At 43.0% G+C, this 27,668-nt stretch overlaps 1 protein-coding gene across 2 annotated transcripts; it reads left to right on the forward strand.

The window, feature by feature from the left end:
* The first annotated feature begins 2,897 nt into the window (after positions 1–2,897).
* On the forward strand, positions 2,898–26,904 carry MXD1 (MAX dimerization protein 1). Of its 2 annotated transcripts, XR_006215791.1 has the most exons (7): positions 2,898–3,227; positions 3,972–4,071; positions 8,960–8,989; positions 23,642–23,756; positions 25,360–25,519; positions 25,753–25,995; positions 26,337–26,904. XR_006215791.1 is itself a non-coding variant. In XM_042981645.1 (6 exons), exons 1-6 carry the CDS (start codon positions 3,155–3,157, stop codon positions 25,938–25,940), a joined length of 666 nt encoding a protein of 221 aa, XP_042837579.1. In that variant the 5' UTR covers positions 2,899–3,154; the 3' UTR covers positions 25,941–26,904. The 2 variants fall into 2 exon arrangements, 1 of the variants encoding a protein (XP_042837579.1); XM_042981645.1 differs by having other exon boundaries at positions 2,899–3,227; positions 25,753–26,904.
* The last annotated feature ends 764 nt before the right edge of the window (positions 26,905–27,668 follow it).

Genomic DNA, 27,668 nt, shown 5'->3' on the forward strand with positions numbered 1-27,668 from the left:
AGGTGTTACTGGCTAATGGATAATTCGTTCCACCACAGCCAGGGAACAGAAAGGGTCCATTCTTTCATCTAATTCTGTGATTGTTATATAACTTAGTATTTTTGTTCACGGTTTAAGATAAACCTGGTGATGGGCACCTGTTGGGCTCAGTCGGTACAACATGCATGTCTGGATCTCAGGGGTATAAATTCAAGCCCCACGTTGGGGGTAGAAATTACTTAAGAATAAAATCTTAAAAAAAAAACAAAAACACAACAAACGTGTTGGTATTTAAGTTATTAATTTACTATTTCTGACTCAGATTTCAACCTTTTTTCCTTTTTATGTGTGGTTTTCAATCAAGTTGATTCAAGGGGAAGGATCATGGTATTGAAATAAGACTGGGCTAAAGGAGTTGAGGATAAGAGAGAGGATAAAGAAATATGCTGAATATTCATGATAAAATCACAGAGAAAATATAAAAGTATACACAATCCAAATTTAAGATAATGAAATCAAAGTGTTTTCCTATTGTCAGTTTTGGTACTTTAGTAAAATTGTATTCATTTCATTATGATTTTCAAATTTGTTTTACAAATAATTTGCAGTTAAAAAATACTCATTAAGGGCCGCCTGGGTGACTCAGTTGGTTAAGCGTCTGACTCTTGATTTTGGCACAGGCCATGATCTTCTGGTCCTGAAATCGAACCCCACATAGGGCTCTGTGCTGTCAGCATGCAGCCTGCTTGGAATCCTCTCTCTCTCTCTCTCAGCCTGCTTGGAATCCTCTCTCTCTCTCTCTCTCTCTCTGTCCCTTCCCCACTCATGCTCGTTTAAGTAAACATTTAAAAAATATATAAAATGGCCAGTTAAACTTCAATTTCACATAACAACAAAAATACTTGTAAAAAATGTTATATCTCCATTCTCATTTCTAGTTCTTTGTGCTTTCGTGAAAACCTTTATCTTCACTGTGTTCATTAGCTTTCATAAAGAATAACCTTTTAGATTCAATTAACCATTAAAACCAGAAAATGTTTCCTATGTGTCAGGCATGATTTACTACATTTATTCTACTTGTTAATTCTATTGAGTTCATTTAATTTTAATGGATTTGTCAAACATTAAAAAAAACACGTTTAAAAAATTCCCATCATGCCTACATGCGCATGTTTTTCGCCCCGCCCCGCCCCAGCGTTTGAGTGTCAGTGTTCTGTAACTCGGTCTGGAAACCTATTTCTTAACTCTTGTTTTTAGAACAACTACCAACCGAAGCATTGGTAGCATGGCCTCTAGGCGAAACAGACCTAGGTTCAGTCTCCATCTTTGGCAGAATGGATGACAAGGAAAGCCATTTAGCGTCTCTGGGCCTCAGTTTCCTTGTTTGCAAAATGTAGATAATTAACCTAATGGGGTTATTTGGAGGATTAGCGATAATGTAGGTGACACATAGTAAGCTATTATTTTCATGTATTAGCAACAAACTTTTTTAAAAAGCTTTATGAAATATGTTCAAGCTTACCAATACATTTCTTTTAAAAATGGTGATGTCCATATATTAATGTAACTTGGGTCTCAAGATAGTTTTCATCTCAAAAATCTTGATAGGCTTAGGGAATACTACTTAAATTTCTTAGTTAGCGGGGGGGGGGGGGGGGGGGGGGGGGGGGGGGGGGGAGGGTAGGCTCCATGCCCAATGTGGGCTTGAACTCACCACCCTGAGGTCAAGAGGCGCATGCTTTACTGACTGAGCCAGCCAGGAGCCCCAGTTCTGTATTTTTATATTGGTACCATAATTTATAGACTTGAACAGAGGAAGTTTTTTGTTGTTGTTGTTTTGTTAATCTTTTCATCCAGAATTAGAAGGTAAGAAAAGACCCTGAACGAGATTTAGGTCAAAGAACCTCGGGATTCGACGCCACTCCGCAGGTACAGTAAGTTTTTGAGCTTTAAAACCCCCTCGTGTAAGGGAGTGATTATGCCTGCACTTGGGGGTAGGGGAGGGGGGTGCCATTGAAGAGACGCACAAGACTGTATACAGCCGCCCGCGATTCCACTTTATAGGGAGAGAAAAAACGCTGCGCGGCGAGCATTCAACGAAAGCCAAGCTTTTCCCTCCTCAATCCCAACAGCCACGTGGCACCCGAGGGATCTCCGGGCCCATCAGCTTGCAGGCGTCGCTCTCCCTTCAGGGGGATTCGACGCGGGGCCCACCACTGCCTAGGTCCGGGGAAGCCTGGAACCTCTGGGACCGTGGCCGCCACACCACGGGCTACAGCCCGGAACCCGACTGGGAGAGAGCGTCCGGCGACGCGCGGTACCAGCCTTCAACTCTAGGGATACACGGCAAGCCCTCGGAACTTTTCCCCGGGGACAGGTCCCGACAACAGGTCCGAGGCGGGGCCGGGATGGGCCGGATAGACCATAGCTCCGCGGCGGCCGGTGAATCAGCGCCGGCGCCCAGGTCAGCCCTCCCCAGCCAGTGCCAGATCTGGGGAGGAGTAGCGGCGCCGCGGATCACGGGCCACTTAGGGCTCGCCGGGACTGGAGAAAGGTGACGTCACCGTAGCTGGGTGGGGGGGGGGGGGGGGGTGGTGTTCAGCTGGCTCCACCAATGGGAAACAAGCAAAGTGGCTTGCTTTCTGTAGCTCTGAGCCAATACTAACAAAGCAAAAAGGGGTTGTCGGTATAGAACCAATGGAAAACAGGGAAGGAGCACGAGGCGGAGTTGCGAATCCTGTCACCAATTGGAAAGAGGGGGTGGAGCCCGGGCCTTGTCAAGCGCAGCCAACCAGAGAGAGGAGCGGACTCTAGGGGGCGGGGCCGTAATGTTTTTCCCCAATCGGACAAGGCCAGGGGCGGGGCATTCTCTAGGGTGCCCAATGAGGAACGCAGCCGAAGCGGGCCTGTCAAGAGAAGGGGCTGGGGGCGGGGGGATGGTGAGTCGGAGATAAACACTCCGCGGCGGTGGCGGCTGCTGCTCTTCTTCGGGTTCTGTCACGGTGTTGGCGGTGCCCAGCTCACCGGCCCCCCTCCCCCTTCCGGCGAGCGCGGTCGCCAAAGAGGCTTTCTCAACCCTGCTCTGCGGGGTCCACAGCAGGGTGCGGGTGTCCGGCGGCGGCGGCGAGCCCGTGGGCAGTGGGGGTTGGTCCCGCGGCTCCGGCCCCGGTGCAGAATGGCGGCGGCGGTTCGGATGAACATCCAGATGCTGCTAGAGGCGGCCGACTACCTGGAGCGGCGGGAGAGAGGTGCACGGGGATGGGAGGGGTCCGTCCCGAGCCGGGGCCGGGGGCTTTGAGGGGCCCCGCCGCGGGTAGGGGCTCCCAGCCGCTCTGGGGGTGGTTGGAAGCACGGAGAGCGCGACCGCGAGCGCTCCCAACCCCTCTAGCTCTCCCCACGCGCGGTCCGAAGGGAGGCCACTGCTGCCCCAAAGGCGATGAATGGAGGTGGAAAAGGGGCCACTGCCCCCCGGGGTCCCGAGCTCCGTCCCCACCCTGAAGCGAATGGGGTGCCCGGGGTCCCCTCGGCCAGGCCCTTGGTTTACCTCACCGGGGCTCGTCCCGACCGGCTCCCGAGTGGGCCTGGCGTCCCGTCCCCCAGCCGGAGGAGCAGCGCCTGCCTTACGCGCCCCCTTCCCCGCCCTCTGGGCTCCGGGTGTTTGCCCTGCACCTTTGCCTGAGGCTGGTCCCACTTAAAGCACACCAACCTGCTGGACTTTGCCAGTGGGAAACCCAGGCACCACGAGCTTAGCGACTTGCGGTGTCTTTCTCAACAATGAGCAGCTGGAATGCTCCTTACACCTGCTCCGAACTGAGGGTATTCACACAATTTTAAAAAACAATCATTGTTCTAAGAATTCCACCTTGCTTCGTTTATTTCTTTCCACGATATTCTTGTATTGAAAAATAAAATTTAAAAAGGAAATGCTGTGGAGGGGAGAGAGTATTGAACGTTCTAGGCTCATTCATTAACTGGATCCTTCGGTTTTCTAGAAGCTGAACATGGTTATGCCTCCATGTTACCATACAATAACAAGGACAGAGATGCCTTAAAACGGAGGAACAAATCCAAGAAGAATAACAGCAGTAGCAGGTAATTTGGTAAATATTTCTTTTTCTCTTTTAGATTATACTGCAGATGACACAAACTGCAGAATGGAAGTTGCCTGTTGTGATTATAACTCTGTAAATACATTAAGTAGCAATCATGATTCAGTGAGGCACACATGGTCTTAAGCCATTGGAGGAAGCAGCCCTTCTGTTTGGGTTGAGCGGACTGAAAAGAGTAATGGGAATGTTTTACATTTCTTTATGAACTTTTAAAATTAATTTTGCTTTTCTTCCCTTTTGGAACAAAAATTTTTGGAAACTTCCAGTGGGATTAGTTAACGGTAACTGTATTTTGCCTTCAGAAGTTGCAGATTCAGGGCAAGTTTTCTGTAATTGAAAATGCTGGATATGATCCATTTCTTTTACTTTTCATAGTGAAGATTTTATAAACATGTTAAAGTATCTGATTTATCATAGGTGGTAGGATTTCATATTCAACATGTAAATTAAATGCAGTTATTTGTCTGATAATCTGTCAACATCTATTTATAATGGCAAAGAGGAATGGTTGACGTTGAAGCCTGCCTTTTTGGTGATGGAAGAATGAATAATATTAAAATATTAATATGCCACAGTCCTTTTAGGTTAGCCTTATAGTTCTTAAAAATCTGTGAATCTCTCTGGGGAGTATGTGGTTAATGTCCAGTGAAGTCACATTAAAGCCCTGAATATAGTTTTTCTTATTAATGATACTGCCCCCTTTTTTCCTCTCTTTCCCCTTAAAATATGTTAGCTAGGAAATCTTCTAGATCTGTTTAATTACACTTTTCATTCCAGTAAATTAAGTCATTCACATCTTCATCACTGATTTAGAATCCTTATTCCTCTCCCGTTGTCATGAATAACTCCCTGCAAGTAACTGTATTTGATTAGCCTCTGTGGCATAATACAGACCACTTAAACCTAAAACTTGTTCTTGCTGTTGCTTCTGTCCTTGATTCACCCCATTGTTGGTAAAAACACAGGATGCGAGCAGCACACATGTGCTGAGCTCTTGAATAGGAAGGCACGTGAAGGATGAACCTGGTAATTAACTACCCCTGTGGTTTTTCCTTTCCCTCCCATCTTTCACATTACCTGAAGGTGGTGCCCAGTAGATCTATGTGTGGGTCCTAAGGGCTTTTAAGAAGAATGTTAATACTGATTTGTATTGTGCAGCGGTATAAAACAATTCAGCTGTCTTGCATTTTGTTACATTATTTTTAAGCTTTTGGAAGAACTTTGAAGGCTTTTGGTTTATTTTTCTTCAAAAATGTAGTCCATTTGTTGCTTTTATGCTTATCCACAGGTAATTTGGGAGGAATTGTCCACACTAATAGTCAAGGTTTAATCCTTAGCACTTTCTTTTTCCCTAAGTTTCACAGGAAAGTTGGAGGAGGTTCAGTGGTGGGGAGAGGAATATGATGTTGTTGAAAGAGAAGGAGGCCGGTCCCAAAAGGTGATTAAGAAACAAAAATAATGATAGTTAAGAATTGCAAGCCAAGAAACAGATTCGTTCTCTTTAATATCCAGCGTTATTATTGAAGAAATAGCTGTAACTTCTGTTTTGGAAAAGCTCTTTTCTTTTAATGAGCTTGGTTTGCTTTCCATGGTTATCACATGTTTCCCATATTCTTGACTAATCATGAATTAGTGTAATACCCTCAGTGGTGCAGGGATCTCTGAGAAACCATGATTAAACCTGGAGATGGCACCAAGCAGATGTGAAGCAAGAGCAGGTTGTTTTAAATGTGATCACTTCCTTCATGCCCTGTTTAGAATGACCCTTACTGAGCAGTGAGACATCTCCCCAGAGAATGCAGTTTGACCCCCTTGATTTGAATTCGACTTCTATCCAAGGCCATGTATGGTCAGGATTTTGAACTGAGGTGAGGGCTATGGAGAGATTACTTCTGGTTTACATAACCACTGGATAACAGTGTATTCTTGTTAATTCAGGTTGAAATGCTGTGCTCATTGCTTGTAGAGTCAGGGGGCTACTTTTTTCTAGGACAATTAAAAAAAAAAAAAAAGATTTAGCCACATATCCAGCTTCTTGGGAACTGAAAATGCAGATCTTAATCCAGTTTCTCTAGTTGCTTGTTTAAAAAACAACCAAATGGGGCGCCTGGGTGGCTCAGTTGGTTAAGTGTCCGACTTCAGCTCAGGTCATGATCTCACAGTTTGTGAGTTCAAGCCTCGCATCGGGCTCTGTGCCGACAGCTCAGAGCCTGAAGCCTGCTTTGGATTCTGTGTCTCCCTCTCTCTGTTCCTCCCCCACTTTCTTTCTCTCTCTCTCTCTCTCTCTCTCTCTCTCAAAAATAAAGGTTAAAAAAAACTTTAATAAACAAAACCAAATGAAATTTTGAAATTTTGAATATTGATTGTTTCAGAATCATCCAGAGAACTACTGGAATATAGGGAGGTGGAATCTTTTTCTTTTTTTTTTTTTTTTTTTTTCTTTCCTACTGATTTTTGAAATGAGTTACTAATTATTTAGAATTGAAATCCAGAGTTTTTAAAGGTATATTTTGTTAAATTGGTCAAGCAGGCTTTGGCATTCATGTGAAAGAGGAAGTTCACACCTGCCACCTAGCTCTTTTACGCAACCATGGCCATATAGCTGAGCTGATGTGGAGTCTTTTTGAACCCAAGGACTTTTTCCTATTCTCATACACTCTGTAGTCTGGCTTAGTTATCTTTTTGTTAGAATATATTTTTAATGGTGACATTCGACCTTTACCAGTGATTTCAGAGTTATCAAACATCTTCAATAATCACATGAAAAATAATCTTGACACAAGGTATCTATGTGTTCTTATAATGCTTTAATTAAAAATGTTTACCCATTAACAGAGTTGGCAAGCAATCTCTGGACTGAGGATTTTTGAAAGGCTTACTTTTATTAAAGACACACTCCGTTCCAGTCACCCAAATGCACTTCAGTATTGCTGTAGCCATTAAATAGAAGTCCCCTTGTAAAAACCATGATGTGTTCAATACTCTTAAGTAATCGAATAAGATCTGTAGTTTCAAAAACTGTTCAAAGTTTGGAAGGAGTTGTACTTCCTGTGGAATTTGTTAACAAGTTTCTCTTGGGGATTCAGAATTTTTCTTATTTGTATCTTCAAAGAATCCAGAAATTTTTGGTAAGAGTGCCCTGTGTGCTATTTTCTGTAATCAGAGATTCTATTTTCAAATATTCACCCTTCTCTACCACTGTCCTGGGATGGTCCTTGTCTATAGTTAAACAGGGAAATCCTGACCAGCTGCTGTTATATACTTTAAAAAATCTGTCAGACTTTGAACTTGCTATTCCCTGTTAAAACTAAAATGCCACGTGCTTTAAAGCCAAAGGTTTGCGGTGCAGGCCTGACTCTTGTTAACTATGATATCCTGCTGGCCGTTGCAGGAAGTAAACCCTCAGAAAAATGTAACTGAAGAAGGCTGAGGGAAAACCAGGTGAATCAGTGTAAATCTTTTAAGGCAACTAATTGTGAGGTCCTTTATCTAGAAAACAAACATTCTAAAACTTAAAATGTTGTTGTTATTTTCTTGGTTTTCTTCGTGAATAAAAATTGGTGTCCCAGATCCTTGTGGAAGAGAAGTTTTAGTGCTAGATTGAAAATTTCTCTTCCCAAGACTGCAAACCCACATGTACACCCTGCTCCCCTTCTCTGGTGTGAATGAACTTGGTGGTGGTTGTCCACCTGATACAAATGAGTGGCTGAGTATTTGTGGAGGTCCTGTTTCTCCGTGATTACTGTGAGAAGTTCTCTGTAGGCCCAGTAAGGTTCTGATTGTGGCCACATAGAATTCATGTCCTGAGCCAGGGTGTTATCTCCTGAACTGGTTAGATTCCACAGAGTTTCCATTAAGAAAGGTCAAGATTCAGCTCCTTTATAATGCTGGGAGGTTCCTCAAGCTTATGATTAGTTAGGGAGGAGTTGTGTAAGGATAACACTGAAGTGGCCATGTTGACTGGCTTCTCGGGATTTCTGTGTAAACCTGTCCACAAATTCTTTGACCAGACCTTATATTCAAGGTCAGCTATAAACACATTAATAATGGTATTTCACATTCACCACAGCTTTCGTCCAAAGCTCTCTAATCACTTTTACAGTTGCTACCTCATTGATCCATGCATGTTCAGTAGATAATTGACAGTAATTTTTACTCCCATTTTACAGAAGGGTTAACCAAGGACAAGACAGTAAAGAATGTTATTTCTTCTACAGTACTGGTCAGTGACAAAACTGGACTTCAGATTTCACCCTAACTGTTGCTTTAACCAGTCTATGCCATCTTTAGGTTGAGCTGAGTTTTAGAAGCCCCTTCCTGAAATCATTTGGTAGCTAGTCATCAGTAGCATTTGTCAGGTTGTACGTGATCAAATAATTACGTCAGGGAGTAGAAAGGTTGAGGGAAGAGGTATTATTTTTATCCATTTAAAATTGTGTCCTCTTGTCAAACAACTTAACATAAAGTTTTGGTGTATATACCCCACCTAGAAAAAACTGCAGGACTAGGAGGGGGCTCCACCTCCACTGTTGTAACTGCAGCCTGAAAGCTTCGGTGTTCTATAACCCGAATTCGTATCCCATTGGGCAACTGCTTTCTTCTTTGTACGTAGAGACCCTTGATAGTTCCACCAGGGATTGCACACCTCTTAAGTTTGTACCTTCTCCTTGAACTCTATTTTAGATATTTACATTTATCTAACCCCTCAGAGGGACTAATTTCTTTAGCAGAGCCCACCGAGTTTTTCTCCCTTTGTCAGTTTTCTCTACTACCAACTTTGGAGAGAAAGAAATTAAAGAATTGTTCTGGTGTTGAAGTAGTCCTTTAAGACAGGAAGAATCTTACTCTTTTCTTCTTGTTCCCTCTTTCAGATCAACTCACAATGAAATGGAGAAGAATAGGTGAGTTGGGGATTTTGCGGGTGGGATAGGGGCCATTTTGATGTATACTCTGTTCGTTGAGACTTGGTTGCTTTTCTTGTCTTTTCCCCACAAATAGCACCTGACACGAGAGTTTACTCAGGCTGTCTAAGCAACACTGCCCATAAATCACTTAGGTAGATGAAGGGCTTGCAGGTTCCAATAGACCACACCCCACCCCTCACTCCTGCAACCTGCTTCTCCTGAGGAGTGCCTTTCCTGGTGACTGTTTCACAGGCCAAAGCATTTTAGGTCATGAGCAGTGTTTCACAAATAGTGTTTTTAAAAAAATTACATGCTACTGAATATAATTGGTAGTTCTGTCTTTAATCATGTACACACCCAGATATATATAAATACACATACATATGTGTGTGTGTATTTACAGTTGTGAATAAAGATTCCAAAATTCAGGCAAATCTATGCATAGCACAAAATGGTGATTCACTAGAGGAGGCCTGCCACCCTCACTGGGATCCATCTGGCTGAGCCTGAGTTGATCTCTCTCACCTGGATTGCCTCTTTGCTATTTGTTTAAATCTTTATTTTCTAAATCAGCTTTGCCCCACCTTCAATAATGTAGCCTACTGGTTCTTGACTCTGGTCGTACATTAGAGTCGTTTGCAAAGTTTTTATTTTAATGTTTTTCTAAAAATATTTTTGGGGCGCCTGGGTGGCTCAGTTGGTTAAGCGTCTGCCTTTGTTTCGGATCATGATCTCGCAATTTGTGAGTTCAAGCCCCACAGCATGCTCTTTGCTGTCCATGCAGAGCCCGCTTCAGATTCATTCTCTTTCTCTCTTTCTCTCGAATAAATAAATAAATAAATAACTTAGGGACGCCTGGGTGGCTCAGTCATTTAAATGTCCGACGTCAGCTCAGGTCATGATCACACAGTCCATGGGTTCAAGCCCCACATCAGGCTCTGTGCTAACAGCTCAGAGCCTGGAGCCTGCTTTGGATTCTGTGTCTCCCTCTTTCTCTGCCCCTCCCGTGGCATGCTCTGTCTCTGTCAATAATATTTTAAAAAATTTTTTAATTAAAAAATAACTTAAAAATATGTTAAATACATTATATATGCATTTATATATTTGGGGAGAAAAATTTTATTTCTGCTGATTTTATAAAATAACTTAGAGAAATTTTCAGACACATGAGAATGAATAATGTAATCAAGTCCTATGTGTCCATCACTCAACTTGAACAATTACCAACATTTTGTAAATCTTATATAATCAAAACCACCCTTCTCCATGGAGTATTTTAAAGCAAATCTTTTATCTCTAATAAAGACTTTAAAAAAAAAAAAAAAGTAACCACTTGCTTTTACCATGCTGGGGGTGGAGGAATTAATGGTAATTCTTTGTAGAGCTTTTAAAAGAAAGAGAGAAACCAATGCCCAGACCTCACCCCTAGCAATTCTGATTTAATTGGTTTGTGTTGAGACTCTGCTCTAGTATTTTTAAAAGCTCCCCAGGTGATTCTCATATGCTGCCAGGGCTGAGAACCATTGAGCAAGCCTCATTCTGGTCTCTGAGCGCCCATCAATTTGAAATACAGGCTACCCGTTCAGACTGAGTGGCTTTCTCAATGCTCTGCATGAACAACATGATGATGTGTAATAATGGCTCTGTAAATACGTATGGTTATTTCATGCAAACCTTCTATGAAGAGGGGGTCTGACTCTGAAAGTCAGGATCTGAATGACCTGTTTCGTCAGTGAAAGGACAGACCAGACTTACTAGGAAAGAGAATCTTGGAACAGAGTGAACATTTAGCATTCTTCCACTGAGGAATTTTGTGTGTGCACATGCGCGGGGTTGAGGGGTTGCATGTGCCTCGCCGCACATTTGCCTCTCCCCAGCCCTCTTCTTCCCTTTTAATTTCTCTGTGATTATGACTGACTGTTGTAAGTCAGAGCTTCCTTTATGCTTTAGGGATTTACATATCCTGAATTGGGAACTCAAAAGTATCTTTTAAGGTGGAAAAGTAGTCAAATGTGGCTTCCCTTTCTCCTCTTTAGATTTTCTCTCAACTTTATGCCTTTGGGTGAACTGGGGACACTGGGACTCTTTGTGCTGAAAAGTCTTCCAGTTCTCCTCCCCCATTCCCAACCTCTTAGGCATTTATTTTTTTATATTTCCATTAGGCACTTATTTTTATTATTACCAAGATTTTAACCCTTCAGGGCTCTTACACTTACTACAACTCCATGCCTTTTACCTCTGCAAGAATGTCACACGATGTCAGTCATAAATAAAGGTCACTTGGACCTTTTATTTTAGCAGTTCAGGGATATTTCTTTTTTGCCTACAGTGTCTCAAGAACTTGTGCTCCATACTAGGTACTAAATGAGTTCACGCTGGGGTATTAAATCAGCATGGTCCCCATCCTAGAGAAATGTAGTTTGTCTAACGAGAAAGACACAGAGACCGTTTCAGTGAGTATACTATGTGCTAAGATGGAGGTATGCACAAGAGGCTCTGGAGGCAAAGAATCTAGAAAACTGGAGTGGAAGTCACCACTGGGCAAGCTGCTTTTAATTCAGACTGCTTCTGTATGACCAGTCAACTTTTGCTTGTTGAAGGGTTAGATATCTGGTTTCCATATTGTCCTTTCTGTTCTGGAATTTGGTCTTTTAAAGTCTTGATAATTCCTTCTCTAGTCTAGAGCACATGAACAGAAAAGAAGGAAGTAAAGACTCAAATTTCTTTAACCAAGCATTGGTTGCTGCAGTCCAAGTGAAGAACAAAGTTATCAGGCTCTTCTCCCCTTATTAGTGTAGATGCTTAAGAATCTTCCGGTTTTGAAGTCAGTTGAATAGTTGCTCTTGTAGTCTCCCTGGTTTTAGTGGTTGATTCCTGTAAAAGAATCCTACCTAGCTTCATGCGTATACACTTTAGCCATTCTTTACCTTAAAACATCACATAAAAAAATTGACCTGTCTCTCAAAACCTTAGGAAAAGAACTTCTAATGATGGGAATTATTTTTCTCTTTGATATTGCAAAGTTGATTATACTTGGGTTAGATTTTTAAACAGAAACCTTTTCTGTGACACTTCAGAGATTCTGAATAATTATATTTGGTGTTCCTTTGGACTCTACTATGAGAATATTAGACTCAGCACCACCATATTGATAACCTTTGCATTGGTGAGAAGATAAAAGCCTTCTAGAATGGTGGAGGTGGGGGTATTTTCCATTCACTAGATTAGAAGATGTTAGAAGAAGCTGTGTACTAGGTGCTGGGAACACAGAACCGGATGAAGACGAAACCCCTGGGGTGGAGGGTTCAGTAATATCACTATAGATAGGAGTGCCTGTCCCTTAGCCTGTGTTTCTCTTAACTGTAACGAATTTTGTGGCTCTAGCCTCCTAAGGAAACACCCTTAAGTGAGTGTGTGGTGTTTTTCTTTGTAAAACTAATCTTCTAGAAAATTTTGAGAGATATAGAAAGTCTTTCTAAAAACAATTTATATCATCCATAATTCTATCAGCCAGAGGAAACCAGTGAATTTTGAAGTGTATCTCAACAGTTGTTTTGGAAGATATAAAAATCACCTGTAATAGATCTTGGGACAGTTGACAGCTGCTGACACTCCTGCTAAGTTCCATATCCATCTAGACTTTTGTGTATACTTTTTTTCATCAACATGGGATCATATAGTAAATATTTTGTATCTTCTTTTCAAGCTACATTATGAATATTTTCCAGTGTCCTTAAGTCTCCTTTTCTAACATTACTTTTAGCAGAGGCCAGTATTTACCTCAGACGGATGTGCCATAACTCGTATAACCAATCCCTGTTTATGTTCTTCCCAGTATTTTGCTAATATGAAAAGCACTTCCTTAAACCACCTTGTAGATAAATCTCTGTCCAATATCATAATTATTTCCTTAGGGTAAATTTATAGTTGTGAAATTAACAATAATATACATTGTTCTAATTTTTAGTGTTGACAGCTGGATTGTCCACCAGGCAAGTTATAGGCTGTATTTTCTGTATACTTTCACAAGGTGATACTCTAAGACCTTTATGAATTTGGTAAATAAAAAACAAAAACAGACAATTTGTTTTAGTTTGCATTTCTTACATTATTAGCATAGTCAAATAATTTTCGTGTGTGTATATCACCTGTTAAATAACATTTGCCCAATTTTCTACTCTGACGTTTCTTTTTCCTTCTTATGAAGAGATTATATAATATAAAGGATATATATGAAAGAGATTGCCCCTTTGCATATCACATAATTTTCTAATTTATCATTTCCTTTAACAGAATATTTTCTCACTGTTTTCTCTCACTGTTTGAAGTTGCTGCCTCTATTGTATATTAAATTCTTGTTTACTGCTGAGTCTGTTTCTAGACGACTACTTCTGTTCCACTGGCCATCTGCTCTTCCTGTGCCAGTGTCCATTGTTTTAGCCACTGAGGTTTTGCCATGCACTTCAAGATCTGGTAAAGCAAATCCCTGCTCTTCCCTCCTCCTTTTTTAATTTTACCATGATCTTAGCTATTTTCACTAGTTTTTTTTTTTTTTTTCCCTGATGAATTTTATAGTCCATCCATCTCCCCATCCCTCAAATTCTTTGGGGATTTTCAAAATAAATAAAAAATTTAATAATTTCAATATAAATTAACTTTAAAAGTTCACGTCCACATATTAGCTCTTTCCATCCAGGATGTGATGTGTCTTCAGTTAGATCTGTTTTCTGTCTCTAATGTTTTATGGTGTTTCCCCATAGATCTTGCATACTTCTTTTTTTTTCTTTAATTTTTTTAATGTATGTTTATTTTTGAGGAAGAGAGACAGCATGAGCAGGGGAGGGGCAGAGAGAGTGAGGGAGACACAGAATCTGAAGCAGGCTCAGGCTCTGAGCTTATCCGCACAGAGCTCAACATGGGGCTCGAACCCACAAACTGAGATCGTGACCTGAGCCCAAGTCGGACACTTAACTGACTGAGCCACCCAGGCGCCCCTTGCATATTTCTTGTAAAAGGTATTATTGCATTTATGTTTTTTAACTTTTATTTATTTATTTTGAGAGAGTGAGCCTGTGTGTGAGTGGGGGAGGGGCAGAGAGAGAGAGGGGAGAGAATCCCAAGCAGGCTCCACACTCTCAGCAAAGAACCCGATATGGGGCTCGATCTCACGAACCACGAGATCATCATGTGAGCCAAAATCCAGAGTCAGATGCTTAACAGACTGAGCCACCCTGAAGCCCCTACATATTTTTAGATCACTACTGGATTCCCAATGTAATTGCTAATTAATTCTTGTTGGAATATAGGAAATCTTTGAATCTGTTGTTGTTATTATATGGCTTTGTTGATGATAATTGTATTTCCTTCTCTTAGCTGGGAATTCCTCTGGTCTGAATGCCTTTCAGTAGCATTTCAGCAAATGGAAACTGAGGGAATGTATATAAGCTGCAGCCAGTGGGTCAGGAGTCAGGTGCTAGAATGGACTCCCCCCTTCCCCCACCCAAAGAAGGCTCTGGTATCTTCTTTAATAATAGACACTCATTTTTCTGGAATGGTACGTATGCAGGCCTTGCTGGAATTAGGCAGCTGGTCTAGAGAGATTACCTCTGCTAGAGTCTTCTGAGCCTATGACAAAAGATTTTTGTGTGTGCTCTGTGGGGAGGACTCAGCAGCCTGATCTAAGCTATTATTTTCATTTGGTCTAACAGTATTTCAGTGGCATCTGGTCTGGCATGAGAAACCATTGCAATCAGGTCTCTTCTGGCAGGATATTGTAATTGATTGCAGATCCCTATAGTTATTTCTTTTGGGTTTTGGCTTTGCAAATGGCCAAGCTCCTTATATCAGAAGAGGGTAGGGGCGTAGCTTTTGCATCGGGTCCAAAGTTGTGGTAGGCATTGCACCATTCTTACTGCTTCTGAACTTTCTTGACCACGTTCAGATTGCACTCTAGGGTGTTGTAACAAGTCCACATTGCTTTGTTGCCACATGAGGCTAAGGGCATGGCCCGGTTATTACAAAGAAGGGATGTAGTTATCAGTGTACAAATCTGGTCTGTGTTGATGGTGTGGAGGAGCCCCCAGATTTGTACCACTAGAATCTTTCTTTCTTGGACTATACCTCTTGAATAGATGGCATCTGCCCTTGGAAGAACTTGGGAGAAGAGACGTATGCTGATTATCCAGTGCCTACTGGAGCACTGGGAGTATTCACTGACCTTTTTGTCATAGTCATTAATAGTCAAAGGGTGAGAGAGCTATAGCAAGTACTGACTATAATATGTACTTGGATGTTTTTAAAATTGGGCTCCAGAAAGGAAATATTAATGGATATACTTATGTATTTCATACTTTTAGTAGAGAAATGATTTTATAGCTTTAAAATGTAATCGCCATGCTCCCATATAGCTATAGCACATATAACTACCTTTGTGTTTTTAACAAGGATTACTTTCACAATTATGAGAAAACTTCAAAACCTTCCAAGGTTCCAGTTAAGTTGGTAATAATGATGCTTTGGGCAATTATTTATAAAGGGATCAGTTTAGAGAAAGAAGGCGAATACTTTTTTACCTTAAAGCATGACCTGTGGTCTTCACGTGGACTTTTTGTTTAACCTGGCGAGGCTCTTTCTCAACCCCAAACCTGGCGAAAGTTAGTATCTCTTGTGACATAGAATCACTTTTAGGGTCTAATTTTTGACCCCTTAAGATTATTTGTTTCTTCTTACTCTATACTAAACCTGTTTTTCTCACTATATAGCTTATATGTACCATCTCTGAAATTTTTATTCAACCCCCAATTATCCTGTAGGATTTATGAAGCTATTTAATTGGCTGGATCTGTACCTACACAAAGATAGGAAATAAGAGGGTGAAATTTCAGCGTTAAATAGGCTATTGTTTATCGTTTGGTGTATTTTTTCTTCTTCGGTTAAGAATCTGAAGCCCAGGGGCGCTTGGGTGGCTCAGTCACAGTTAAGCATCCAACTCTTGATTTCAGCGCAGGTCATGATCTCACAGTTCATGAGTTCGAGCCCCACGTCGGGCTCCATGCTGGTGGTGAGGAGCCTGCTTAAGATTCTGTCTCCCTTGCTCTCTGCCCCTCCCCTGCTTGCACGCCTGCACGCTCTCTCAAAATAAATACACCTTAAAAAAAAAAAATCCAGTCCAATTTTAATGAAAAGTAGTCCTCAGTGAGGTCCAGTGTATTGTGTTTAAGTGGGGTTTTTCTCAAAGAGAAGGGGCATGAATTGCCTAAGATACCAGTTTCTACTCTTGGATCAGCACCTGCAGATGCATTGTTATTTCTAGGCTCCAGTGGGTTAACAGGAGGTAAAGTCTTGGTCTTTTCCATTATTTGATAATGAAAGAATAGTCAGATACATAGGAGGGCTGCAGTGTATGAATGAGTGAAGAAATGAAGGTGATCAATTTGGAAAGGGGAAAACAGGTGATGATAGTCTATGAAAGCTTGACAACCTTTGCGAAGAAGTTAAGTCAAACGAGATATGGGTGAGGGCAAAGAATAGGTTTGGTAGAGGGCCAAGAGGACCCTGTTCTAGAACTTTCAGTGGGAGCTGCTATTTGTCATGGTCTGAAGGTAGCTCAGATCAATAATTCTGCAATAATATGTTTACATGTTTGATCCCCAACTAAATTTTAAGCTTCAAAGGCCAGGACTTGGTCTAACTCGACATCATATCCCAGCACCAAGTAGCAGTGCATAGTAATCCTTTGGAAACGCTAGTGGAGTAAATGAATGAGAGAGCCAGGTGTGTGTCTCTAGATTTCCACCTATGAACTTCTTTACTTATCTACCCTTTTCACTGGCTGCCTAGCCGTACACCCTGCTCTGACCTAAGTCATCTTTGTTTTCTGTGCTTTACTGTGAAAGGAGAGTGTTCAGTTATACCTTCGGTTAAAAAAAAAAGTAATCTCTGATAACCGTGCCTCCCTCACAACACAGACATGTGCCTGATTTGATACCATTCCCAATCGTGATCACATTCAAGTCAGGAAGGACTTTTGGGATAACAGCAAATTCAGGAGCACTGTCTGCAGATAGCACAGTCCACCTATAGTCTTAGTCTTTTCTCATTTATTCCCCAGTTTACAAATCTGCTGGCCTGAGAGGGAGAGAGACCCAGATAGAATTGAGGAAGCTGAAGTCTGGAGGCAGAAATAAAAAGAGCCGCATTCAGAGCTAAGGGCATGCCACCTAGCCCAGATGCCCTCTGTCTGTGCCAGAGCTCCAGTAGGAGGTAGTGCCTCTTCGTTAATGACTTCCTTTCACTTGGATATTTAGTTTCCCATAAGGCATGGTCGAACAGAGTTAAGGAAAACTGACAACAGAAATTGTGGTATCCAAATATATTTTATTTATTTAAAAAAAATTTTTTTAACCTTTAATCATTTTTTTGATAGAGGCAGAGCGTGAGTGGGGGAGGGGCAGAGGGAGAGGGAGACACAGAATCTGAAGCAGGCTCCAGGCTCTGAACTGACAGCACAGAGCCCGATGCGGGGCTCGAACTCACGGACTGTGAGATCATGACCTGAGCTGAAGTCGGACGTTTAACCGACTGAGCCACCCAGGCTCCCTGACCAAATATATTTTATATTTAAATCTTTAATATATATTTGGAATGGATTTTGATGTTAATCTCCCCACTCTCCTATTTTCTGAATAATCCATTCTTTTCCCAAGGACCTGCAGTGTTCTCTCTGTTATAGGTTCAATTCATACCTATTCTTAGGTTTATTTCTGGGAATTTTTTACTCTGTGCACTTGATTTGTATATCTATTCCTGTTTTAGTGTATACTGTTTTGTTTTGTTTTTTAATTATTGAAGCTTTATAATACAGTTTAAGATCTGGTACAGCACATTCCTCCTCATTCTTCTTCTTTTTCAAAAAGTTGGTAATCCCTCACACATTTATTCTTCTAGATAAAGTTTAATTTCCCAGCATTAAGAACACTGTTGGGATTTTTTTTTCTTGGAATTATGTTAAATTTGTGGACAAACTGGGTAACATTGACATTTTTACTTTTAGGTTTCATATCTAGAAATGTGCTTTTTTCCATTTAGATTTTCTTAGATCTCTCAGCAAAGTTTCATGCTTTCCTTCCTAGACCTCCTTCCGAAGCTGTTTTAAGTTTATTCCTAAATATGCTATCCTTTCTTCTTGCTATTGTATGGGAGATATTTTAGGTTCTTTGAATGTAGATAGCACATTCAGAGATGTGCTTGCATTTCCAAGGTCAGTATTTGCCCCTGTATTTTCCTTTGGCTGTTGTGGTGCTGCTGTAGCTGGGAAAGGAGTGGGTACGCTTCAGACACTTCCCTCCCAACCTTTGGGTCCCTTCTATCCAGGCCTCTACATGATGTGTGGCCATGAAAGAGTCTTTCCTTTCACATGAATTAGCTGTATAAGATCCTTGCTTATTTTTATTTTTATTCCAGCATAGTTAACATACAGTGTTATATTAGTTTCAGGTGTGTAATATAGTGATTCAACAATTCTTTACTCAGTGCTCATCATAAGTGCCCTCTTTAACCCCCTTCACCTGTTTCACCCATCCCCCAATCCACCTCGCCTCTGGTAACCACAGCTTTGTTTCTAGAGTTCAGAGCCTGGTTCTTGGTTTGTCTCTTCTTTTTTTTTTTTTTTTCTTCACGCGTTTGTTTTGTTTCAAATTCCACATGTGAATGAGATCATATGGTATTTGTCTTTCTCTGACTTATTTCACTTAGCATAATACTCTCTAGCCCCATCTGTGTCATTGAAAATGACAAGATTTCATTCTTTTCTATGGCTGAATAATACTGTGTGTGTATGTGTGTGTGTGTGTATATATATATATATACACACACACACACACACCACGTTTTCTTTATCCATTCATCTGTTGATGGCCACTTGGGCTGCTTCTATCATTTGGCTATTGTAAATAATGCTCCTGTAAACATAGGGATGTGTCCATCCCTTTGAATTCGTGTTTATTTTGGGGGTAAATATCCAGTAGTGCGACTACTGGACCATAGGGTAGTTCTATTTTTAACTTTTTGAGGCAGCTCCATACTGTTTTCCACAGTGGCTGCACCAGATTGCATTCCACCAACAGTGTAATAGGGTTTCTTTTTCTCCACACCCTTGTCAGCACTTGTTTCTGTTTGTTTTAGCTATTCTGACAGGTGTGAGGTGACCTCCTTGTGGTTTTGATTGGTATTTCCCTGATGATGAGTGATGTAGAGCATCTTTTCATATGTCTGTCAGCCATCTGTATGTCTTCTTTGGAGAAATGTCCATGTCTTCTGCCCACTGTTAATTGGATTATTTTTGGCGTGTTGTATCAGTTCTTTATATATTTGGGATACTAAGCCTTTATCAGATATGGTATTTGCAAATATCTTCCATTCTGTAGGTTGCCTTTAAGATTTGTTGATGGTTTCCTTCTCTGTCCTTGCTGATTTTTTAAATGTAAAAAATAGTACCTTTAGCATAAGCAAGCTCTGTATTTCCATAGAAAATAGGTTAACATTTTCCATTAAATTTCTTTAATGACAGAAGATAGCTTTTCTTTAAGGAAGAATTGGATTTTACCAGATAGCCTCTATCTACCTAGTGAGACACTTTGAGTTAACTATTGATTTTAAAAGGAATTATAGTGCTATAAGTATCTGTTTGTTCCTGGTAATTATCAGTCTACAGAGGAAGCTAGGATTGAAAGAATAACTGCTACCAGCTAGAGAGCACTCCTGTCAGACCCTGGCCAGGGGCTTCCATACCTTGTCTCCATTAATACACTGGCCCTCTCAGGTGTGGCCATCCTCTATCTGCTGCTGAGGAAAGTTGTTATCTGCTGAAGGTCACACAGGGAGTGAGTGGCAAAGCCAGGATCCTAAACCCTTACTCTTACATATGACACTAACGCTCGGTTGTATAGTGACTGACCTATTCAGAATACTAAAATAACTAAAAACAAAAACGGAAATTGAGATCCTTTTCAAAACCTTACTGAAGAAAAGCTATAATTTGATCTAACTTAGTTATCCCTAGTTATAGGGCACACTTGATTCTGAGCTTTAGTGATTATAGCTCAGATCAAAGATTGGCCTCTTTATGCTACCATAGACCAAAGGTATATCAGTCCATTCAGAGTAATTAAAGCGATATTTCTGAAGAGTCAGCACATGAAGTTTGTCAAAGTTCGTGACCTAGGTACAAAGCAGTTGGGTCAACGTAAACAGAAGAGGCAGCTGGGAGCAGGAGGGAGCCAGGACCTGGCACAGCCCTCCTGTGCTGGGGGTGGGAGGCTGGTAGGCAGCTCTTGGCAACAGGAGGAGGACTGGCTGAAGAAGATGGGATGAGAGAAGGTCTAAGTAGGGATCAGACAGGAGTATCAAGTGGCTTCCTGTTAAGTCCATGTGGCAGAACCTCTACCGGTGCCCCAAAGGGGAGTTAGACCAGGTCCAGAGCAGGACATGAAGCCCCTCCTGGAGGACCAGAGTCCCGGGCAGGGGAACAGTCAGTATTGGGGAGGAGAACTGAGACCGGTGTTTGTGTTACTTGCTTTGGATCTTGTGCTTCACGGGTACTGTCAGACTTGGCTGAGGGATTCCAGATCCCAGGGTGCGTGCGTGTGTCTCAGGGTCAAGGAGCTGCAGAGGGGCTATTTGCTTGCTTATCTGGTTCAGGAATTGACTTTCACGACTATGTGATAGAATTGAGACTGCCCCCGTAGACCTCACCCCTTCCCTGCATTGGCCTAAGTTCCAGCCTGTGGATGTCTGCAGGCAGGTGGCAGGTGGGCAGGGCAGCCATCGGGCTGGAGCAGCGAGGCGGCGCCGGAGGAGGCCAAGGCAGGCACTGCCAAAGACAGAAGTTGGCTCTGGATCGGGACAAAAATCCAGAAAAGGCTCTGGTCTTATTTTCATAGAACCAGGCCAGAGAACACTGAATGAACATGTATTATCCTTAGCTTGAATTATCAGATGGCTTATTTCTAGTTTCACAACTGGAAGCGTTCTTTGGAAAACCCACATTTGGGTAGTGAAAATTACACTTCCTGGGCCAGACTCCTTGTGTAACTAGAAATGACGATGCATGGAAAGATGACTTTATTATTTTATTTTTATCAGTAGACAAACTTCCTAAAAAATTTACATACTCATATTTGTAGATAAACCCACATCATAAAATGACTAATAGGACCCTGTTCTGAATCATGAAGTCTTTGCAGATAACAAGCAAGCTGAAAAATGTCTAAATCTAATTTTAATTTTTAAACTTTTTTCCTAACTTGACAATTAGTCTATAAACTTTGGGAAAAATAAGTTGGGTAATTGTGTGACTAGTTTTACTTTCTCATGGTGTTTCTAATATGATCTGTTTTCATGGTTCTTTTTGAAGAAGATCTCATCCAAGGTGAACACGGACATTTTGCACACAGGTTCTGCTTTTTTCCCCTCATGTAGTAGAGGGAGGAGCAAACCTCTCATGTGAGTCTTCGCTTGTGGCCATTCCACATGGACAGGTTTTTAGGGCAAGTGGAAGTCTTCTAAAATAGTCAGGCATTTTTGTCCCATTAAATCTTCTAGCTCAGGAGTGAAGGCTGTACTCCAGTTTGTTTAGGCTGAGCGGGCCCTTGGAGCGTCTAGGACAGCTCCTTCGAGAGCTAGACAAGGAAGGAGGCTTGGAAGCAGATGAGGCTGGGGGCAGAAAAGGATGTCTGATGCATCACTCGTTAGATCTACCTGGGGGGAACATCCTGAAGTCTTGATGAGAAGGGTGAGAATTGCCTTCCTTGGTCATTTTCATGCGTATTGAGCTCTTAGAGCTTTCTGAAGCAGTTTTCTTCTTTTAGTCTGCATTCCCAACTTTCACTAATAGGTTCAAAAATGTTAAGGCGGGGGAGGGCAAATTAAGCTTTAAGATTGTCTCCCAGTTCCACTGGAGGGTAGCCTCGCAGGCTCCCAAGAGCCCTGGTCCAAGTGGTCGTGTATGGGCAGTGGGCATGTATTTAAAACCCCAGGAGCCTAAGCACTGTTGGTGGTGCAGGTGTAGAGACAGACCCTGTCCTCGAGGAGCTTACAGCCTAGTTGAATAGGTGACATGAGCCATTCAGCAAACATTTATTAAGCAGGTGGGAGGGAGAGGCCCTGTGGTAACTCAGCAATGATTAAGTGGAAGTCCAACTTTCTAAGGAGCTTCTAATGAATGGTTAAGTACCAAATACCAAACAATTCAGGCAGAACAGTGAACTTCCTGATGAGTAGTATGAACAAGTGCTCAGAAAGCAGAGGAATCAACTGGGGGTTGGAATGGCCTGTGAAGGCTTTAAGGACCCAGTAGGCTGAAGCAAAAGCTCTGAATTTTGGCCGTTTCTCCCATTCTTGGGATCTGCTAGGTTCTAAAAGCACAAAGAACGGTTTCAATGAAGTGTTAATTTCTAAAACTGGAGGGACTCTTGTGCTCCTGGCCAGCTTGCAGTAAAGGTTCTCTCTGGTGGCTTACTGCGGCTCCTGCTTCATGTGGCCTTGCTTTCTCCTCTCTGTCCCGCCGCACCATTCCGCCCACTTCAAGACCTGTGTGTGGTTGTCTCTAGCCGTTGTGTGTGCCTGTTAGTGTAGCAATGCCAGTGATGTGCATTTTCCTTATCTAAAAAAAAAAAAAAAAAAAAAAAAAAAAAAGTAACTTTTTGAATAGCAGTTTACATAGTTGAAAAACCAGAAAATATATTCAGGAAAAATCCACTCCCTTGTCCCTGCCTATTCCCTGACTTCTCTCTCCCTGCCACTAAGTTTCTTATTGATCACTCCAGACTTTATGTTCACATAAGAGAACAAAAATATATTTTTCTTCCATTTTACCAATATACAGACGGCATATTGGATGCATGGTTTGATATCGTTCTTTTCCCAATATATCTGAGAGTTCTTTCCTCATAGTAAATAGAAAACCTTCTGCTGCTTTTCATAGCTACATCATATCCCACTGTCTAGACCTACCATAATTTAACCAGCTCCCTATTGATGGCGAGTTGGGTTGTTTTGTTCTTTGCATAAAGCAAGCTGTGATGAATAACCATATGTGTCATTCACATGTGTAAATACTCCATATAGCAGTGCTAGAGTTCTAGTGATCCTGAGTGGGAAAAGAGGAAATATGGGCTGAAAGGATTCTCACCTTGGCGTGTTCTGTCAGGTCACATCATAACCCAAAAAACTGGAACTAACCTGGTAAATGTGCCTCATAAGAGTAGACAGGAGTCCCTGCCCTAACACTTGTACTATAGAGACACTTTACAAAACCCGAGTTTTTGCTTCTTTGTGGCTTTCACCAGAGTTATCCAATTTCCAAACATGTTTGGCCAGAGATTTTTGGTGGCATTTGCCATTACTGGGTCTGGGCAACCTCATACTCTTTAAAAAAAATTTTTTTTTTGTTTATGTTGCGAGAGAGAGAGAGGAGGGGGAGAGGGAGGCAGGCAGAGCAGGAAAGGGGGACACAGAATCTGAAGCCGGTTCCAGGCTCTGAGCTGTTAGCACAGAGCCTGATGCGGGGCTTGAACTCACAAGCCACACGATCATGACCTGAGCCAAAGTTGGACACTCAATCTTAGTGCTACCGTGACCTTGTTTTCATAGGCGGGCCCATCTTCGCTTGTGCCTGGAGAAGTTGAAGGGGCTAGTGCCGCTTGGACCTGAATCGAACCGACACACTACGTTGAGTTTATTGACAAAAGCCAAATTGCACATAAAGGTAGGTATATCCTTGGGATTCCTTTCAGCTTAACCTTCAGTAAAGGTTTGCCTGTTGATGCAGGATAGCAAACGTGTATCTCTAGGACAGTCCTTTCCCCTGAACTCCTCCACCTTGCCTCTTAGATGAATCCCAAGCATCCCAAACCCAACATGTCCAAGACCCCAACTGTTTCTCACTCCTATGTAGCAGAAATTAAATGGCCCATCCAGTTGTCCATTTGATTAAGCCAGGGTCACCCTTGCTAGCTCTTGCTGTGTAGCCACGATGTCTAAGTCACCTCTAAGACCTAAACATTTCATGGGCTCGTTTACTTCCATTTCACCCTGCCATCATCTACTGTGGTAAACTCCAGAGAAGCTTCCCTGTATCCCTCTGGCCACTGCTGAGCTAAGCTCCATGTTTCCCAAGAAGAATCCTTCGAAAGATCAAATCAACATGTCCCCCTTTTTCAGATTCCTCAGTGGCTCAGGACATACTCTGCAGCAGGCCTGCCCCAGGCTGTCCGACCTGGTCCTTACCTGCCTGTACAGCATCTTGTGCCCTAGGCCTTTTCAGCCCTTTGCACTTGTGCTGTCCTACACAGGGCCTTTGTATGTGCTGTTCCCTCTGCTTGCTAGGCTTTCCCCTCCCTTCTTCAGCCAGTTCACTTCTTGTTATCCTTCAGACCTTAACATAGGTATCACTAGCTCAGGGAAACCTCTACTGCCCTGCTTACAGGCTTCCTGCCCCAGATGGACCTATCGTTGGAGAGTGTACTCTCTCAGCGCTGGTCACAGCTGACATCTGACCATGATTTGTATGACACTTTGGTGGTGGTCTCTGTTCTTGGAGGGGACCAGGTCTTTATGCTCACGTGCCAGAGGGTCTGAAAGAGAGTCCTTGCTTGGTAGTAGCTTGAATAGCAAAGGGGAGGGGAGGGGTCTTCAAACTCCTGAGAGCCACAGCCAAACTCACTGTTTAGCATGTTTTTGTAATCCTTTAGTCACTATTGGACAAACGTCACTTTAGTTGTGGTTAGAGGCCTGTATACAGGACAATTCTGGGGGGTGGGGTGGGGGAAGAACCTCTATTCAGAGCAAAATAACTACAGTTAAACAGACTTGTAAAAACAAGTGGTCTACAGAAACGTGTTTAAGCTCTTATGTTGGACCGTTTGGAATCAGGACTTCAAAAGGGACCGTTTGGTAGCAGGAAACAAGTTAATTGGGATTTGGCACGACTCAAAGTGTTTCTCTAATCGGAATGTGTAGCTGAACACCCGTACTTGTAAATGGCAGCGCCTCATGGCTGCCGTTGCACGCAGCGCCCCAGCTCAGAGAGGCGGTCAGGGCATCCCCCCAGCCAAGGGGGGGGCTGCCGGCCGTGCCCATCCCCAGGGCCCCGACAGCGCAGGTACCCGCGGCTGAGTCAATACGGAAGAGGTTAGATGAAGGCAGGAGTCACTCGCCAGTTTCCTGCCCTGTGAGAAGCTAGATAAGTGACCCCAACTGGCTTTGGGGAAAGGCTGACACACAGCTCACTGCGAGAGGGGAAGATGCAGAGTCATTGCCAATTTTGAAATCTGCCCATGAGCTCCAACAGCTACCCCTTTGGCTTGCAGAAACTTGAAGATTGTGACAGAAAAGCCATTCACCAAATAGACCAGCTTCAGCGAGAACAGCGACACCTGAAGCGGCAGCTGGAGAAGCTGGGCATCGAGAGGATACGGATGGACAGCATCGGCTCCACTGTCTCCTCTGAGCGCTCAGACTCCGACAGGGGTGAGCCCCCCACCCTGCGTGTCCCCCGACCCGGCCCAGGCAGCGCAGGGGAGGAACTCGGAGCCCACGGGTGACTTAGACTCGTTGAGTAACGTGACATCCGGTAACAAGTCCCTTTTTCCTTTTTGCACTTAGGCACCAGGTCCAGAGAAGGGCCTGGCGGGGCTGGCTCGGATTTCCGGCCTGAGCTTTCAGAAGCATGGCTTCACCAGTGTCTCTTGTCCTCCCCACAGAAGAAATCGACGTGGACGTTGAAAGCACAGACTATCTCACGGGGGACCTGGACTGGAGCAGCAGCAGCGTGAGCGATTCGGACGAGCGGGGAAGCATGCAGAGCCTCGGCAGTGACGAGGGCTACTCCAGCTCCAGCACGAAGAGGATAAAGCTCCAGGACAATCACAAGACGTGTCTGGGCCTCTAAGAGAGCGTGGTCTCCTCGGCTGCCTCCCGATGGTTCTCTCGGCGGACGGGCTTAGGTAGTGTATTGGACCCGCCCACAGCCCCCCTGCACGTAAGCTTCCGTGTACCACCTCTACCAAACTCAGCTTTGTAAACGTTCTCGCGGAAGTGCTTAGGATTGTGGGTTTCTGATTGCATCCACTAGCTTCTCTCTCTGTCCCTAAAAATTCATCCGAGAGACTGTACATTCCAATCAATTTGAAGCACCCAAGAATTCTTAGACCGAATAAGCAACTTTCACATCTCAGCAGTTTCCCCCTCTTCCTTACCATCCCCGTGTAGTCTAGCAAACCTTTCTTAGAGTTTTCTGGCTATGTTACTCACCTAGCAGAAATGTCCGAATGTGTCTTGTGCTTAGGAACCTGAAGGAAACAAACTTTTAAAGTCGAGATCCTGATCTCAGAACTCCAAAGCAAGCTTTGAAAGCGGCGTTTAAGAGCACTTAACTGTGGACCTCACCCCCCGTGAGGAGTCAGGAATACCTCCAGAAAACACCCCCTCACACACACCCTGCGCTGCTTCCCCGACCCGCGACCCGTGACCCGCGTGTGGATGGGAGCAGTACTTCTCACTTTAGAATGGACATCTTGATGGCAGGTCTCTGGGGCTGCACAGCTTTATCAGAGCTCCAGCGGCGCTCGTTCCCACCCACCAGACGGTACAATCTCTGCGATGTGCTCTGGGCCGCGCCGTCCACCGCTGTCCCAAGACCCGTTTTCCCCTCCAAGTTTGTTATGCTACTTGTCTCTGGAACATTTTTTTTTCCTACCTCAGAGATAAATGAGATCTCCATTTCCCACTTAACACAAAGCGATTATGCCTTTTTTTCACCCCCCAAATAAGTGACACTTGGTCCAATTCTAATCTATTTTCCTATCTAACTTTCAGCAATAACTGAGCTTTGGCACTAGCTGAGCTAGTGTCCATCATCAGTGAAAGGAAAAGTCCACATTTCTACTCTGTTGCAGGTGAACAGGAGGGGAGGGTACAGTGTTATTAGAATTCCTCTCCTTATTTTTGGATACGCCCAGAATCTTCTTAATGGAGGCTTTTGGGTTGCTAGTTTAAAAGGCTGATCTTTCTTTTTGGTTATGATTTCCCCCTTAAGTGGTCTCCCACTTTGTAGCATTTTTATTTAAGCTAAAACAGAGCACATGTATATGTACATAAGACACATTAAATCTATAAATACTATTTATTCATTTTATATAAACTAATGTAATGGAAAACAAATTCTTATGACTTTGTGCTTTTATAGATGTTCTAGAAACTTTGTATGTAGGTATCTACAAAATTGGTTCGTTCCCCTTAATATTTTTGCATTCATATTTTTGACATCGAGGTTTTCCACCTCTGACAAGTCTTTTTCATTGAATTTGAACCATTTGTAAACCCTGTGACGCTGAAACAGAGTGTGTGTCACAAAGTGACGAGAACATTCCTAAAATCCACAGACGCACTGCAACCTAAGGGCTCCAAGGCTGCACCAGCCGGCGGAGGGGTGGGGGGGGCGGGCAGCTGCCCAGCGCTCCCCGCCGCCTGCGGTCTCTGGCCCCCTCCCAGCCTCACCATGCCTCCAGCGCCTCCGCCTTCCACACAACTCAGAGTTCAAACGTGCTCCACAAGGAAGCTCATTCTGCACGTGAAGAGCGGGCCAAACAAAGATTACTTTTGTTTTTTCATTTTAATG

The sequence above is a fragment of the Panthera tigris genome, chromosome A3 (assembly GCF_018350195.1).
Source record: "Panthera tigris isolate Pti1 chromosome A3, P.tigris_Pti1_mat1.1, whole genome shotgun sequence".
Taxonomy (NCBI): domain Eukaryota; kingdom Metazoa; phylum Chordata; class Mammalia; order Carnivora; family Felidae; genus Panthera; species Panthera tigris.